The sequence below is a fragment of the Brienomyrus brachyistius genome, chromosome 19, assembly GCF_023856365.1.
Source record: "Brienomyrus brachyistius isolate T26 chromosome 19, BBRACH_0.4, whole genome shotgun sequence".
In the NCBI taxonomy this organism is placed as follows: domain Eukaryota; kingdom Metazoa; phylum Chordata; class Actinopteri; order Osteoglossiformes; family Mormyridae; genus Brienomyrus; species Brienomyrus brachyistius.
The window spans coordinates 4,112,068-4,124,629 of record NC_064551.1 but is presented as its reverse complement, the minus strand read 5'-3'; the positions used below and the strand labels follow the sequence as shown (position 1 = coordinate 4,124,629).

Sequence of the window (12,562 nt, the reverse complement as noted above, 5' to 3'; positions counted from 1 at the left end):
CATCACATGTTTTTGGTGTCGGTTGTCATTTCTAATAAGACATTTATGATCAAATATATTCACTAATTCATTTTCATGTAATAGTCTTTTTCATGTACGTATATTAATTTTTCAGAAGTGCCACCAATACTCAATATGCATACAGAAATATTCTCATTCTTGTGTTATAGTGGCAGCACTGCAGTAATGGTTAGAATAGAAACTCTGCAGGACAAGTCACACGACGCAGTAACAGCTTAAGGGGCAAAGTGTGACCAAACTTTGCCAAGGTGTTTGTGGAAAGCTGGTCAGAATAAGCATGCAGACTCTGATTGGCTCTCTCAGTTTTTGAAGAGGAATTCCACTTCAATCATTAGAAAGCAAGGCCACAGGTCTGACAGGTGACATTTTGAATGTCACGTTACATTGCACGTCTTAAACTGACTTGAAGCTCATCAAGTCTAACCAGAATCTAATTATATATGTTAGGAATTTGCCCAATTTAAGTTTAAGTAATACATTCCACTTGAGAATAAGCAGTGCTTTGGTCTAAGTTTACCCCAGATTTCATATTCTTGTAATGTTTTGATTATTACAACATTTATTACACCTGAGATGTTTCATAGAGTGAAGTGCTATATTAATTTATAGCCATTTACAGGCCCCCCTTTCCCGGGGAGCTTTGGTAAAGAGGAAAAACGCAGCTCGGCCCCCACCAGGCTCCGCCAGACCTGGCCAGGCCATCCGACGGCTTACTGCCATCACTGACCAGCTCCCAGCTCTTTATCTCCTCACAGGCCTTCCTGAAATCTCTCTCTCCCAGTGATGGGTCTAAATTTGAAGTTCTTCATAGCTTTCTACCAGATAAAGGTCTTTATTCAACAGTCTGCAGTGCAACACAAAGCAGACATGTGCATGTGGGCGGGGCTTTGATGACACAGACAAACGAGAAGAGCCCTTTAGCTCTTTCTTGCACCCTCCTGATTCCAGAGACCAGTCAGCATATCTGTAATTGACTGTGTATGTGCCCTGTAATGAACTCACATCCCGCCCAGAGTGTACCCCAGCCTTGTGCATGCGCTGCCTGGTATAGGCTCCAGGCCCCTGGTGACCCTGACCAGGAGTGTGGAAGATAGAATAATGATTATTTAGCTCCCCCTACTGGCTACTGAGTAATACTATATTGTGTTCTCCCACTATTTGTGATACATTACTACTACCACCTGCACTAAGTACTGACTTCTAAGCCTAATTTTTATCTATATGATTTCATGGTAGGCTACCTATTGTAATAAATATTTCAGAACTAAAAATTTATTTAAAATACAATCGTTTCTCTTCATTGAGCTTTGCTGATCAGTATGACAGATAAATATTTGTTAACTAACAGTAGGGCCAATATACTCTCTAATGGAAAGAATTTCTGCCATGTTCCTGTTTTGTGACTGTATTCTCAGTGAACCAGGACCTTTCTGTTCATAATCAATATCGTTTGCAGTTCCCTAATTGTAACACAGGCATCTGCAGTTGTGTGGAATGATGCTGGAGAAATACAACATACTTTTGACAAAACTCTGAGCAATGAGTCCACTTTGCATGTCTCTCCTGTTCAGTCTTTCTGTTTTTATTACCATTAACTCCAAAACACTAACACCTAATATAGACAGGACTTAAGACATAAAAATTAAACTCATCTCTCATAAATAAAACAAATGGCTTCTACTTCCTTTGTCGATATGCTGAGTCATGCTGTATATCATACAGATAATCATGGCAGGCACTTGTTCCCATGCCAACTATATGCAAATATATTTATATTAGATGAAAGAAAAATTCCCATCTGCATATTGCGTGTCCTGCTGTAATAGGTTTGCTTGTCTCAAAGGGGATGTTCAAGTATATAAATAAAGTTCTTTCCAAAAGAAAAACACTGAGCATGTTCAAAAGACGCAAGACACATCACCTTTAAGAAAACATCTCTGCATTCATCATCCATAACTGCTTATCCAGTAGAGGGTTGCAGTGGTTGCTTGGAGCCAACCCAGGAAGCCCAGGGCACAAGGCAGAGATACACCCTGGAAAGGACGCCAGCCAGTTGCAGGGTCTTATAAGACAACAGCACTATGCTGTTTTATTTTTGCTGTTGCTTTGTGACAGAGAAATGAACATTTCGCTCGAGCTGGAAACATACCAGTACTGCTATCCAGCAGCTAATGGGACGTGTGTTAAAAGCAGCTACTCTGGATTTGCCAGGTTTGCCTTGTATATGATTATTGCATCGGGGATGACCGTGACCATCACAGGCAATCTGGTGATCATCATCTCCATCGCGCACTTCAAGCAGCTGCACACACCGACAAACATGCTGGTGATGTCACTGGCCCTGGTCGACCTGCTTCTGGGGGCCGTCGTGATGCCCTTCAGCATGATCAGATCGGTGGAGGGCTGCTGGTATTTCGGAGATACTTTCTGCTCGTTGCACACCACTGTTGACTTGTTCCTCTCATGTGTTTCAGTCTTTCACCTGATTTCTATTGCGGTTGATCGATACCAGGCAGTTTGTAATCCTCTGCGGTACCATAACACAGTGACCATTCCTGTGGCTTGGCTGATGGTAGCGCTGAGTTGGGCTGCAGCTTCTTCCTACTGCTGCAGTCTCCTTTACTCTAAGGGCAGTGTGACAGGCCTAGATGAATACATCACTTCAATAAACTGCTTGGGGAGTTGCATCCTTTTATTTAATGCACAGTGGAGCACCCCAAACACTCTGATTGGGTTTTTCCTGCCATGTTCGGTAATTATTGGCCTTTATGCTAAAATATTTCTGGTAGCCAGACAACACGTCAGGCAGCTTGGAGGTTCAAGTCAGCAGCCATGTTTTAAACAAAAAAGTGGGAAGAGGACAACTCACAACTCAGAGCGAAAGGCTGCAAAGACCCTTGGCATTGTTGTAGGTGCCTTCATACTCTGCTGGATGCCTTTCTTTGTCACCTCTATACTCGACCCCTATACTGACTTTGCAACTCCTCCTGTTCTTTATGAAGGGTTTTTCTGGCTGGGTTATTTTAATTCCGCGTTAAATCCTATAATCTACGGACTGTTTTATCCGTGGTTTCAAAGGTCGTTGAAACTCATTTTATCTTTAAAGATTTTTGCCGCACATTCCTCAAATACAAAGGTTTTCCCTGAAAGTTGATTTTTCATAGATTCACCACATATTTCAGTCTAATATTACCATAAAAACATACATGATGTATTTAATGTCCTGTTTAAAAAAAGCAGAAATAGCTGTTTGATATTTTTTATTTAATTTTTTGCATTTGAACTCTTAATTTGTTCTTGAAAACTTTACATAATAAAGTGAAGTGAGTCTTATCTCTCAAGCACTCCGAAAAATATTTGTTAATCGAATTCTGTGTTATGCACCTTAACAATAATTTTCAATTTTTCCTGCACTCTAAAGTGCACAGACTGTCACTTAGCTAAGAGCCACTAAGCTGAGCCTAAATTAACATAGAAAACAAAGCGAATCCCCAGCACTGAGGAAGTCACACTAGAAGCCTACAGTGATAAAAATAGCAGACTAATGGATTATTTAACATTTCATTGGCGTAAACCGAGAATTCCAAGTCAGTATTTAGTGGAATTCAAGGGTTGGAAAGTTACACCCATGATGTCGTGGTTCCCTGTCAGTCCTTCACCTACATCACCTGGCCCCTGTTTTTCTCAGTTTGTTTTTCATAAGTCTCTTAATAGATGAAAACTACAGTCAGATTTCATGTTTTACCTTCGCTAGGCCTTCAGACCTTCTGTACCACGAGCTTCTCTAATAGCTCACCCCCCATGAAGGATGTACACAGAGAAACTCCCCACACCCATTTCTGCCTCTCTGCACCTGATCCTACCTTCCCTGCTCTCAGCACATGCAAGAGGTCAGGCTGTTGCATCACCTGCGCTCTGTGTAATCTCTGTATTGCCACCTTTGATTGGGAGGCAGCTTGCTGCTAACTGGGCCCTTTGCTTCTGATGTTTACATCACGCTTAGGTAATACAGCAGCCCCCCCCCCCAGGACTGGAGTGGGGTCGTCTCAGCATATTAATCACACACTCGGTCTTTCTTCCTCTAAACAGTCACAGTGGGAATCGTAGAGCGAAAGATAAAACGTCCATAGTATTTGCTGACTTCTAATGTTACCCAGTCAGATCCTATGAAATGTACCTTAACCATCTTCCTGGTGTCATAAAAGGTATGAAATACATTATAACACAGAAAATGAAGTAGTAATGAAGTACTTTAGCGTATCGTCAGCTTCTGTGGTTTTATTCCAACTTCACACATCAAATCAGAAATATTACAGGCTAAACTGAACCAGTCAACCCGGCTTCTTGTTAATATGATCTGGTAACATGACAGCAGTAAGACTCATATATGTGTATTTCACATATTTATTTAGAATATTGTGTTTAATCGGAAAAGAAAATATCCTTCTTTGATCTGTATGTTACTCGTTATCATATAATGAGCAAAATGGTTTGTGGTGGTATGATTACTGTGGTATGATTAATGTGGTATGATTACTCTGCCAGCCAGAGCACTGATGGTCTGGTATGATTACTGTGGTATGATTACTCAGCCAGCCAAGGCTCTGATGGTCTGGTATGATTACTGTGGTATGATTACACTCCCAGCCAGGGCTCTGATGGTATGAGTACAATATTTATAGAACATTGTTGACACACCACAATGAAACGTGTCCTCTGCATTTCAGGCATATGTGACATAACAGGCAGCAGCTAATTCAGCCCCCAGGAAGCAATGCTTGGGGATGGTACCTTGCTCAGAATACTTTAATGATACCTTGCTGGTCAGGGTTTCAAACCAGCAATATTTCAATTACAGGAGCACTTCCCTAACCATCAGGCCACCACTGCCCCAGTCATACATTGGTATGATTACTCTGCTAGCCAGTCCTGACTGGGATTAAAAATCAGCCCTGGACATTGGGGTCCCCCATGATAAATTTTGCAAGCCCACATACCCACTGGGCAATCAGGAAAATACCCAGTATGCCAGACGGCCTGTCCAGCTCTGCTCCCAGTCGTGGTCTCAGGTTCCGAACCCGCTAAGCTGCACTCTGCACTTGGATAACTGGCATCCCTGTATTGCCAGCAGTGCATGACTGTGTATGTGCCCTGTAATGAACTCACATCCCACCCAGAGTGAACCCCAGCCTTGTGCATGCACTACCTGCGATAGGCTCCAGGCCCCTGGTGACCGTGACCAAGAGAGACCTGCTCAGTCTATCAGTTTATTGGCAGATATATAGACATTAACAGCAAACACAGACTCTGAATGTAAGGCACACAAATTAAACTCATCTCTCACAAATGAAACAACTGGCTTCTATTTCCTTTGTCGATATGCTGAGTCATGCTGTATATCACACAGATAATCATGGCAGGCACTTGTTCCCATGCCAACTATATGCAAATATATTTATATTAGATGAAAGAAAAATTCCCATCTGCATATTGCGTGTCCTGCTGTAATAGGTTTGCTTGTCTCAAAGGGGATGTTCAAGTATATAAATAAAGTTCTTTCCAAAAGAAAAACACTGAGCATGTTCAAAAGACGCAAGACACATCACCTTTAAGAAAACATCTCTGCATTCATCATCCATAACTGCTTATCCAGTAGAAGGTTGCACTGGTTGCTTGGAACCAACCCAGGAAGCCCAGGGCACAAGGCAGAGATACACCCTGGAAAGGACGCCAGCCAGTTGCAGGGCCTTATAAGACAACAGCACTATGCTGTTTCATTTTGCTGTTGCTTTGTGACAGAGAAATGAATATTTCACTAGAACTGGAAACATACCAGAACTGCTATCCAGCAGCTAATGGGACGTGTGTTAAAAGTAGCTACTCTGGATTTGCCAGGTTTGCCTTGTATATGTTTTTTGCATCGGGGATGACCGTGACCATCACAGGGAACCTGGTGGTCATCATCTCCATCGCGCACTTCAAGCAGCTGCACACACCGACCAACATGCTGGTGATGTCACTGGCCCTGGCCGACCTGCTTCTGGGGGCCGTCGTGATGCCCTTCAGCATGATCAGATCGGTGGAGGGCTGCTGGTACTTCGGAGATACTTTCTGCTCATTACACTCCACTTTTGACATTTTCCTCTCAAATGTTTCAATCTTTCACCTGATTTCCATTGCGGTTGATAGATACCAGGCAGTTTGCAATCCTCTGCAGTACCATAACACAGTGACCATTCCTGTAGCTTGGCTGATGGTAACGTTGAGTTGGGCTGCAGCTGCTTCTTACTGCTACAGTCTCCTTTACTCTATGGGCAGTGTGAGAGGTCTAGATGAATACATCACTTCAATAAATTGCCTGGGGAGTTGCACTCTTCTATTTAATGTGTTATGGAGCACCTTAAATACCCTGATTGGATTTTTCCTGCCCTGTTCAGTAATTATTGGCCTTTATGGTAAAATATTTTTCATAGCCAGACAACACGTCAGGCAGCTTGGAGGTACAAGTCAGCAGCCATGTTTTACAGAGGGACATGGCAACAGGAAATCTCACAGCTCAGAGCGAAAGGCTGCAAAGACCCTTGGCATTGTTGTAGGTGCCTTCATACTCTGCTGGATGCCTTTGTTTGTCAACTCTATACTCGACCCCTATACTGACTTTGCAACTCCTCCTATTCTTTATGAAGGTTTTGTCTGGCTGGGTTATTTTAATTCCACGTTAAATCCTATAATCTACGGACTGTTTTATCCGTGGTTTCAAAGGTCGTTGAAACTCATTTTATCTTTAAAGATTTTTGATGCACATTCCTCAGATACAAACGTTTTTTCCTGAAAGTTGATTTTTCATAAATCCACCACATATTTCTGTATATTTACCATATATACATACAGAATGTCCTTAAATTTTTGTTTTAAAATAGCAGAAGTAGGTGTTTGATATTTGTTTGATTTGTTTTTTGTATTTTACCTCTTCATTTATTTTTGGTAACATTTTATTTTGTCTCAAATGAAATTGCACCAACTCACCAATGGATGCTGTAAAATAATACAATTAATAACATTGTTAACCATCTCATGCCCGACAGTCGCTGCAGGCTGGCAGGACATTTTAACTTGATAATAAATTCTGAAACCATAACTGTCACCATCACATGTTTTTGGTGTTGGTTGTCATTTCTAATAAGACATTTATGATCAAATATATTCACTAATTCATTTTCATGTAATAGTCTTTTTCATGTACGTCTATAAATTTTTCAGAAGTGCCACCAATACTCAATATGCATACAGAAATATTCTCATTCTTGTGTTATAGTGGCAGCACTGCAGTAATGGTTAGAATAGAAACTCTGCAGGACAAGTCACACGACGCAGTAACAGCTTAAGGGGCAAAGTGTGACCAAACTTTGCCAAGGTGTTTGTGGAAATCTGGTCAGAATAAGCATGCCGACTCTGATTGGCTCTCTCAGTTTTTGAAAAGGAATTCCACTTCAATCATTAGAAAGCAAGGCCACAGGTCTGACAGGTGACATTTTGAATGTCACATGACGTTGCACGTCTTATACTGACTTGAAGCTCATCAAGTCTAACCAGAATCTAATTATATATGTTATAAATTTGCCCAATTTAAGTTTAAGTAATACATTCCACTTGAGAATAAGCAGTGCTTTGGTCTAAGTTTACCCCAGTTTTCATATTCTTGTAATGTTTTGATTATTACAACATTTATTACACCTGAGATGTTTCATAGAGTGAAGTGCTATATTAATTTATAGCCATTTACAGGCCCCACTTTCCCGGGGAGCTTTGGTAAAGAGGAAAAACGCAGCTCGGCCCCCACCAGGCTCCGCCAGACCTGGCCAGGCCATCCGACGGCTTACTGCCATCACTGACCAGCTCCCAGCTCTTTATCTCCTCACAGGCCTTCCTGAAATCTCTCTCTCGCAGTGATGTGGAAATTTGAAGTTCTTCATAGCTTTCTACCAGATAAAGGTCTTTATTCAACAGTCTGCAGTGCAACACAAAGCAGACATGTGCATGTGGGCGGGGCTTTGATGACACAGACAAACGAGAAGAGCCCTTTAGCTCTTTCTTGCGCCCTCCTGATTCCAGAGACCAGTCAACATATCTGTAATTGACTGTGTATGTGCCCTGTAATGAATTCACATCCCGCCCAGAGTGTACCACAGCCTTGTGCATGCGCTGCCTGGGATAGGCTCCAGGCCCCTGGTGACCCTGACCAGGAGTGTGGAAGATAGATTAATGATTATTTAGCTCCCCCTACTGGCTACTGAGTAATACTATATTGTGTTCTTCCACTATTTGTGATACATTGCTACTACCACCTGCACTAAGTACTGACTTCTAAGCATAATTTTTATCTATATGATTTCATGGTAGGCTACATATTGTAATAAATATTTCATAACCAAAATTTTATTTCAAATACAATCGTTTCTCTTGATTGAGCTTTGCTGATCAGTATGACAGATAAATATTTGTTAACTCACAGTAGGGCCAATATACTCTATAATGGTAAGAATTTCTGCCACGTTCCTGTGTTGTGACTGTATTCACAGTGAACGAGAACCTTTCTGTTCATAATAAATATTGTTTGCAGTTCCCTAATGGTAACACAGGCATCTGCAGTTCTGTGGAATGATGCTGGAGAAATACAACATACTTTTGACAAAACTCTGAGCAATGAGTCCACTTTGCATGTCTCTCCTGTTCAGTCTTTCTGTTTTTATTACCATTAACTCCAACACACTAACACCTAATATAGACAGGACTTAAGACATAAAAATTAAAATCATCTCTCAGAAATAAAACAACTGGCTTCTACTTCCTTTGTCGATATGCTGAGTCATGCTGTATATCACACAGATAATCATGGCAGGCACTCGTTCCCATGCCAACTATATGCAAATATATTTATATTAGATTAAAGAAAAATTCCCTTCTGCATATTGCGTGTCCTGCTGTAATAGGTTTGCTTGTCTCAAAGGGGATTTTCAAGTATATAAATAAAGTTCTTTCCAGAAGAAAAACACTGAGCATGTTCAAAAGATACAAAACAAATCACCTTTAAGAAAACATCTCTGCATTCATCATCCATAACTGCTTATCCAGTAGAGGGTTGCAGTGTTTGCTTGGAGCCAACCCAGGAAGCCCAGGACACAAGGCAGAGATACACCCTGGAAAGGACGCCAGCCAGTTGCAGGGCCTTATAAGACAACAGCATTACGCTGTTTTATTTTGTTGTTGCTTTGTGACAGAGAAATGAACATTTCGCTCGAGCTGGAAACATACCAGTACTGCTATCCAGCAGCTAATGGGACGTGTATTAAAAGCAGCTACTCTGGATTTGCCAGGTTTGCCTTGTACATGTTTTTTGCGTCGGGGATGACCGTGACCATAACGGGGAACCTGGTGGTCATCATCTCCATCACGCACTTCAAGCAGCTGCACACACCGACCAACATGCTGGTGATGTCACTGGCCCTGGCCGACCTGCTTCTGGGGGCCGTCGTGATGCCCTTCAGCATGATCAGATCGGTGGAGGGCTGCTGGTACTTTGGAGATACTTTCTGCTCATTGCACTCCACTTCTGACATGTTCCTTTCATGTGCTTCAATCTTTCACCTGATTTCCATTGCGGTTGATCGATACCAGGCAGTTTGCAATCCTCTGCGGTACCATAACACAGTGACCATTCCTGTGGCTTGGCTGATGGTAGCGTTGAGTTGGACTGCAGCTGTTTCTTACTCTTGCGCTCTCCTTTATTCTAAGGCTAATGTGATGGGCCTAGATGAATACATCACTTCCATTAATTGCTTGGGGAGTTGCATCCTTCTGTTTAATGCACTGTGGGGTACCCTACACACTCTGATTGGATTTTTCCTACCATGTTCGTTAATGATTGGCCTTTATGTTAAAATATTTCTAGTAGCCAGACAACATGTCAGGCAGCTTGAAGGTACAAGTCAGCAGCCATGTTTTACAGAGGGACATGGCAACAGGAAATCTCACAGCTCAGAGCGAAAGGCTGCAAAGACCCTTGGCATTGTTGTAGGTGCCTTCATACTCTGCTGGATGCCTTTCTTTGTCACCTCTATACTCGACCCCTATATTGACTTTGCAACTCCTCCTGTTCTTTATGAAGGGTTTTTCTGGCTGGGTTATTTTAATTCCGCGTTAAATCCTATAATCTACGGACTGTTTTATCCGTGGTTTCAAAGGTCATTGAAACTCATTATATCTTTAAAGATTTTTGCTGCACATTCTTCAAATACAAAGGTTTTCCCTGAAAATTGATTTCTCATAGATTCACCACATATTTCAGTCTCATATTACCATAAAAACACACATGATGTACTTAATGTCCTGTTTAAAAAAAGCAGAAATAGCTCTTTGATTTTTTCATTTTAATTATTTTTTTTCATTTTAACTCTTAATTTGTTTTTCTAAAACTTTACACAATAAAGTGAAGTGAGTCTTATCGTTCAAGCACTCCAAAAAATATTTGGTAATCGAATTCTGTGTTATGCACCTTAACAATAATTTTCAATTTTTCCTGCACTCTAAAGTGTACAGACTGTCACTTAGCTAAGTGCCACTACGCTAAGCCTAAATTAACATAGAAAACAAAGCAAATCCCCAGCACTGAATATGTCACACAAGAGGCCTACAGTCATAAAAAGAGCAAAATAATGGATTATTTAATTTTTGATTGCGGTAAACCGAGAATTCTAAGTCAACATTTAGTGGAATTCAAGGGTTGGAAAGTTACACCCATGATGTCGTGGTTCCCTGTCAGTCCTTCACCTACATCACCTGGCCCCTGTTTTTCTCAGTTTGTTTTTCATAAGTCTCTTAATAGATGAAAACTACAGTCAGATTTCATGTTTTACCTTCACTAGGCCTTCAGACCTTCTGTACCACGAGCTTCTCTAACAGCTCACCCCCCATGAAGGATGTACACAGAGAAACTCCCCACACCCATTTCTGCCTCTCTGCACCTGGTCCTACCTTCCCTGCTCTCAGCACATGCAAGAGGTCAGGCTGTAGCATCACCTGCGCTCTGTGTAATCTCTGTATTGCCACCTTTGATTGGGAGGCAGCTTGCTGCTAACTGGGCCCTTTGCTTCTGATGTTTACATCACGCTTAGGTAATACAGCAGCCCCCCCCCAGGACTGGAGTGGGGCCGTCTCAGCACATTAATCACACACTCAGTCTTTCTTCCCCTAAACAGTCACAGTGGGAATCATAGAGCGAAAGATAAAACGTCCATAGTATTTGCTGACTTCTAATGTTACCCAGTCAGATCCTATGAAATGTACCTTAACCATCTTCCTGGTGTCATAAAAGGTATGAAATACATTACAACACAGAAAATGAAGTAGTAATGAAGTACTTTAGCGTATCTTTAGCTTCTGTGGTTTTATTCCGACTTCACACATCAAATCAGAAATATTACAGGCTAAACTGAACCTGGCAACCCGGCTTCTTGTTCATATAATCTGGTAACATGACAGCAGTAAGACTCATATATGTGTATTTCACAGATTTATTTAGAATATTGTATTTAATCACAAAAGAAAATATCCTTCTTTGATCTGTATGTTACTCGTTATCTCATAATGAACAAAATGGTTTGTGGTGGTATGAGTACTGTGGTATGATTACTCAGCCAACCAAGGCTCTGATGGTCTGGTATGATTACTGTGGTATGATTACTGTGGTATGATTACTCTGCCAGACAGAGCTCTGATGGTATGAGTACAAAATTTATAGACCATTGTTGTCACACCACAAAGAAACGTGTCCTCTGCATTTCAGGCATATGTGACATAACAGGCAGCAGCTAATTCAGCCCCCAGGAAGCAATGCTTGGGGATGGTACCTTGCTCAGAATACTTTAATGATACCTTGCTGGTCAGGGTTTCAAACCAGCAATATTTCAATTACAGGAGCACTTCCCTAACCATCAGGCCACCACTGCCCCAGTCATACATTGGTATGATTACTCTGCTAGCCAGTCCTGACTGGGATTAAAAATCAGCCCTGGACATTGGGGTCCCCCATGATAAATATAGCCAGCACACATACCCACTGGGCCATCAGGAAAATACCCAGTATGCCAGACGGCCTGTCCAGCTCTGCTCCCAGTCGTGGTCTCAGGTTCCGAACCCGCTAAGCTGCACTCTGCACTCGGATAACTGGCATCCCTGTATTGCCAGCAGTGCATGACTGTGTATGTGCCCTGTAATGAACTCACATCCCGCCCAGAGTGTACCCCAGCCTTGTGCATGCGCTGCCTGCGATAGGCTCCAGGCCCCTGGTGACCCTGACCAGGAGTGTGGAAGACAGATTAATGATTATTTAGCGCCCCCTATTGGCCAATGAGTAATACTATATTGTCAAACCCTAATTTTAATAGTACATGACTTTACAGTATACTAACTTTTATAATAAATATTGCTTAACCAACATATAAATTGATATGTAATTGATTTTTTTTATTGTCCTGTATTCTGA

General features: G+C 41.7%; 3 protein-coding genes across 7 annotated transcripts in view; all 3 read left to right on the top strand.

Moving 5' to 3' along the window:
- LOC125714622 (trace amine-associated receptor 13c-like) overlaps window positions 1-12,562 on the top strand; it is a 36,413-nt gene that overhangs the window by 13,146 nt on the left and 10,705 nt on the right. Inside the window, exons 1-2 of one of the 5 annotated variants that reach the window (XM_048985365.1) lie at window positions 1,915-3,911; window positions 11,080-11,146. The exons of 1 other annotated variant lie outside the window; for it this stretch is intronic. In XM_048985365.1, the coding sequence (XP_048841322.1) occupies window positions 2,141-3,175 (1,035 nt within the window). In that variant the 5' untranslated portion in view covers window positions 1,915-2,140 and the 3' untranslated portion in view covers window positions 3,176-3,911; window positions 11,080-11,146. Of the gene's footprint in view, window positions 1-1,914; window positions 3,912-11,079; window positions 11,147-12,562 lie in introns of those variants that run through there. 3 more of the 5 variants (XM_048985369.1, XM_048985367.1, XM_048985366.1) reach the window with 3 other exon arrangements.
- On the top strand, window positions 5,633-7,289 carry LOC125714630 (trace amine-associated receptor 13c-like). The gene has a single exon (XM_048985381.1). The coding sequence runs from the start codon at window positions 5,825-5,827 to the stop codon at window positions 6,851-6,853; it is 1,029 nt and encodes a 342-aa protein (XP_048841338.1). The 5' UTR covers window positions 5,633-5,824; the 3' UTR covers window positions 6,854-7,289.
- LOC125714624 (trace amine-associated receptor 13c-like) lies at window positions 9,102-10,413 on the top strand. Its single transcript, XM_048985372.1, has one exon. It carries the CDS (start codon window positions 9,304-9,306, stop codon window positions 10,336-10,338), a length of 1,035 nt encoding a protein of 344 aa, XP_048841329.1. The 5' UTR covers window positions 9,102-9,303; the 3' UTR covers window positions 10,339-10,413.

Coding starts and splice junctions, on each gene's coding strand:
- LOC125714624 (XM_048985372.1), top strand. CDS start 9,304: ATGAACATTTCGCTCGAGCTGGAAACATACCAGTACTGCTATCCAGCA.
- LOC125714630 (XM_048985381.1), top strand. CDS start 5,825: ATGAATATTTCACTAGAACTGGAAACATACCAGAACTGCTATCCAGCA.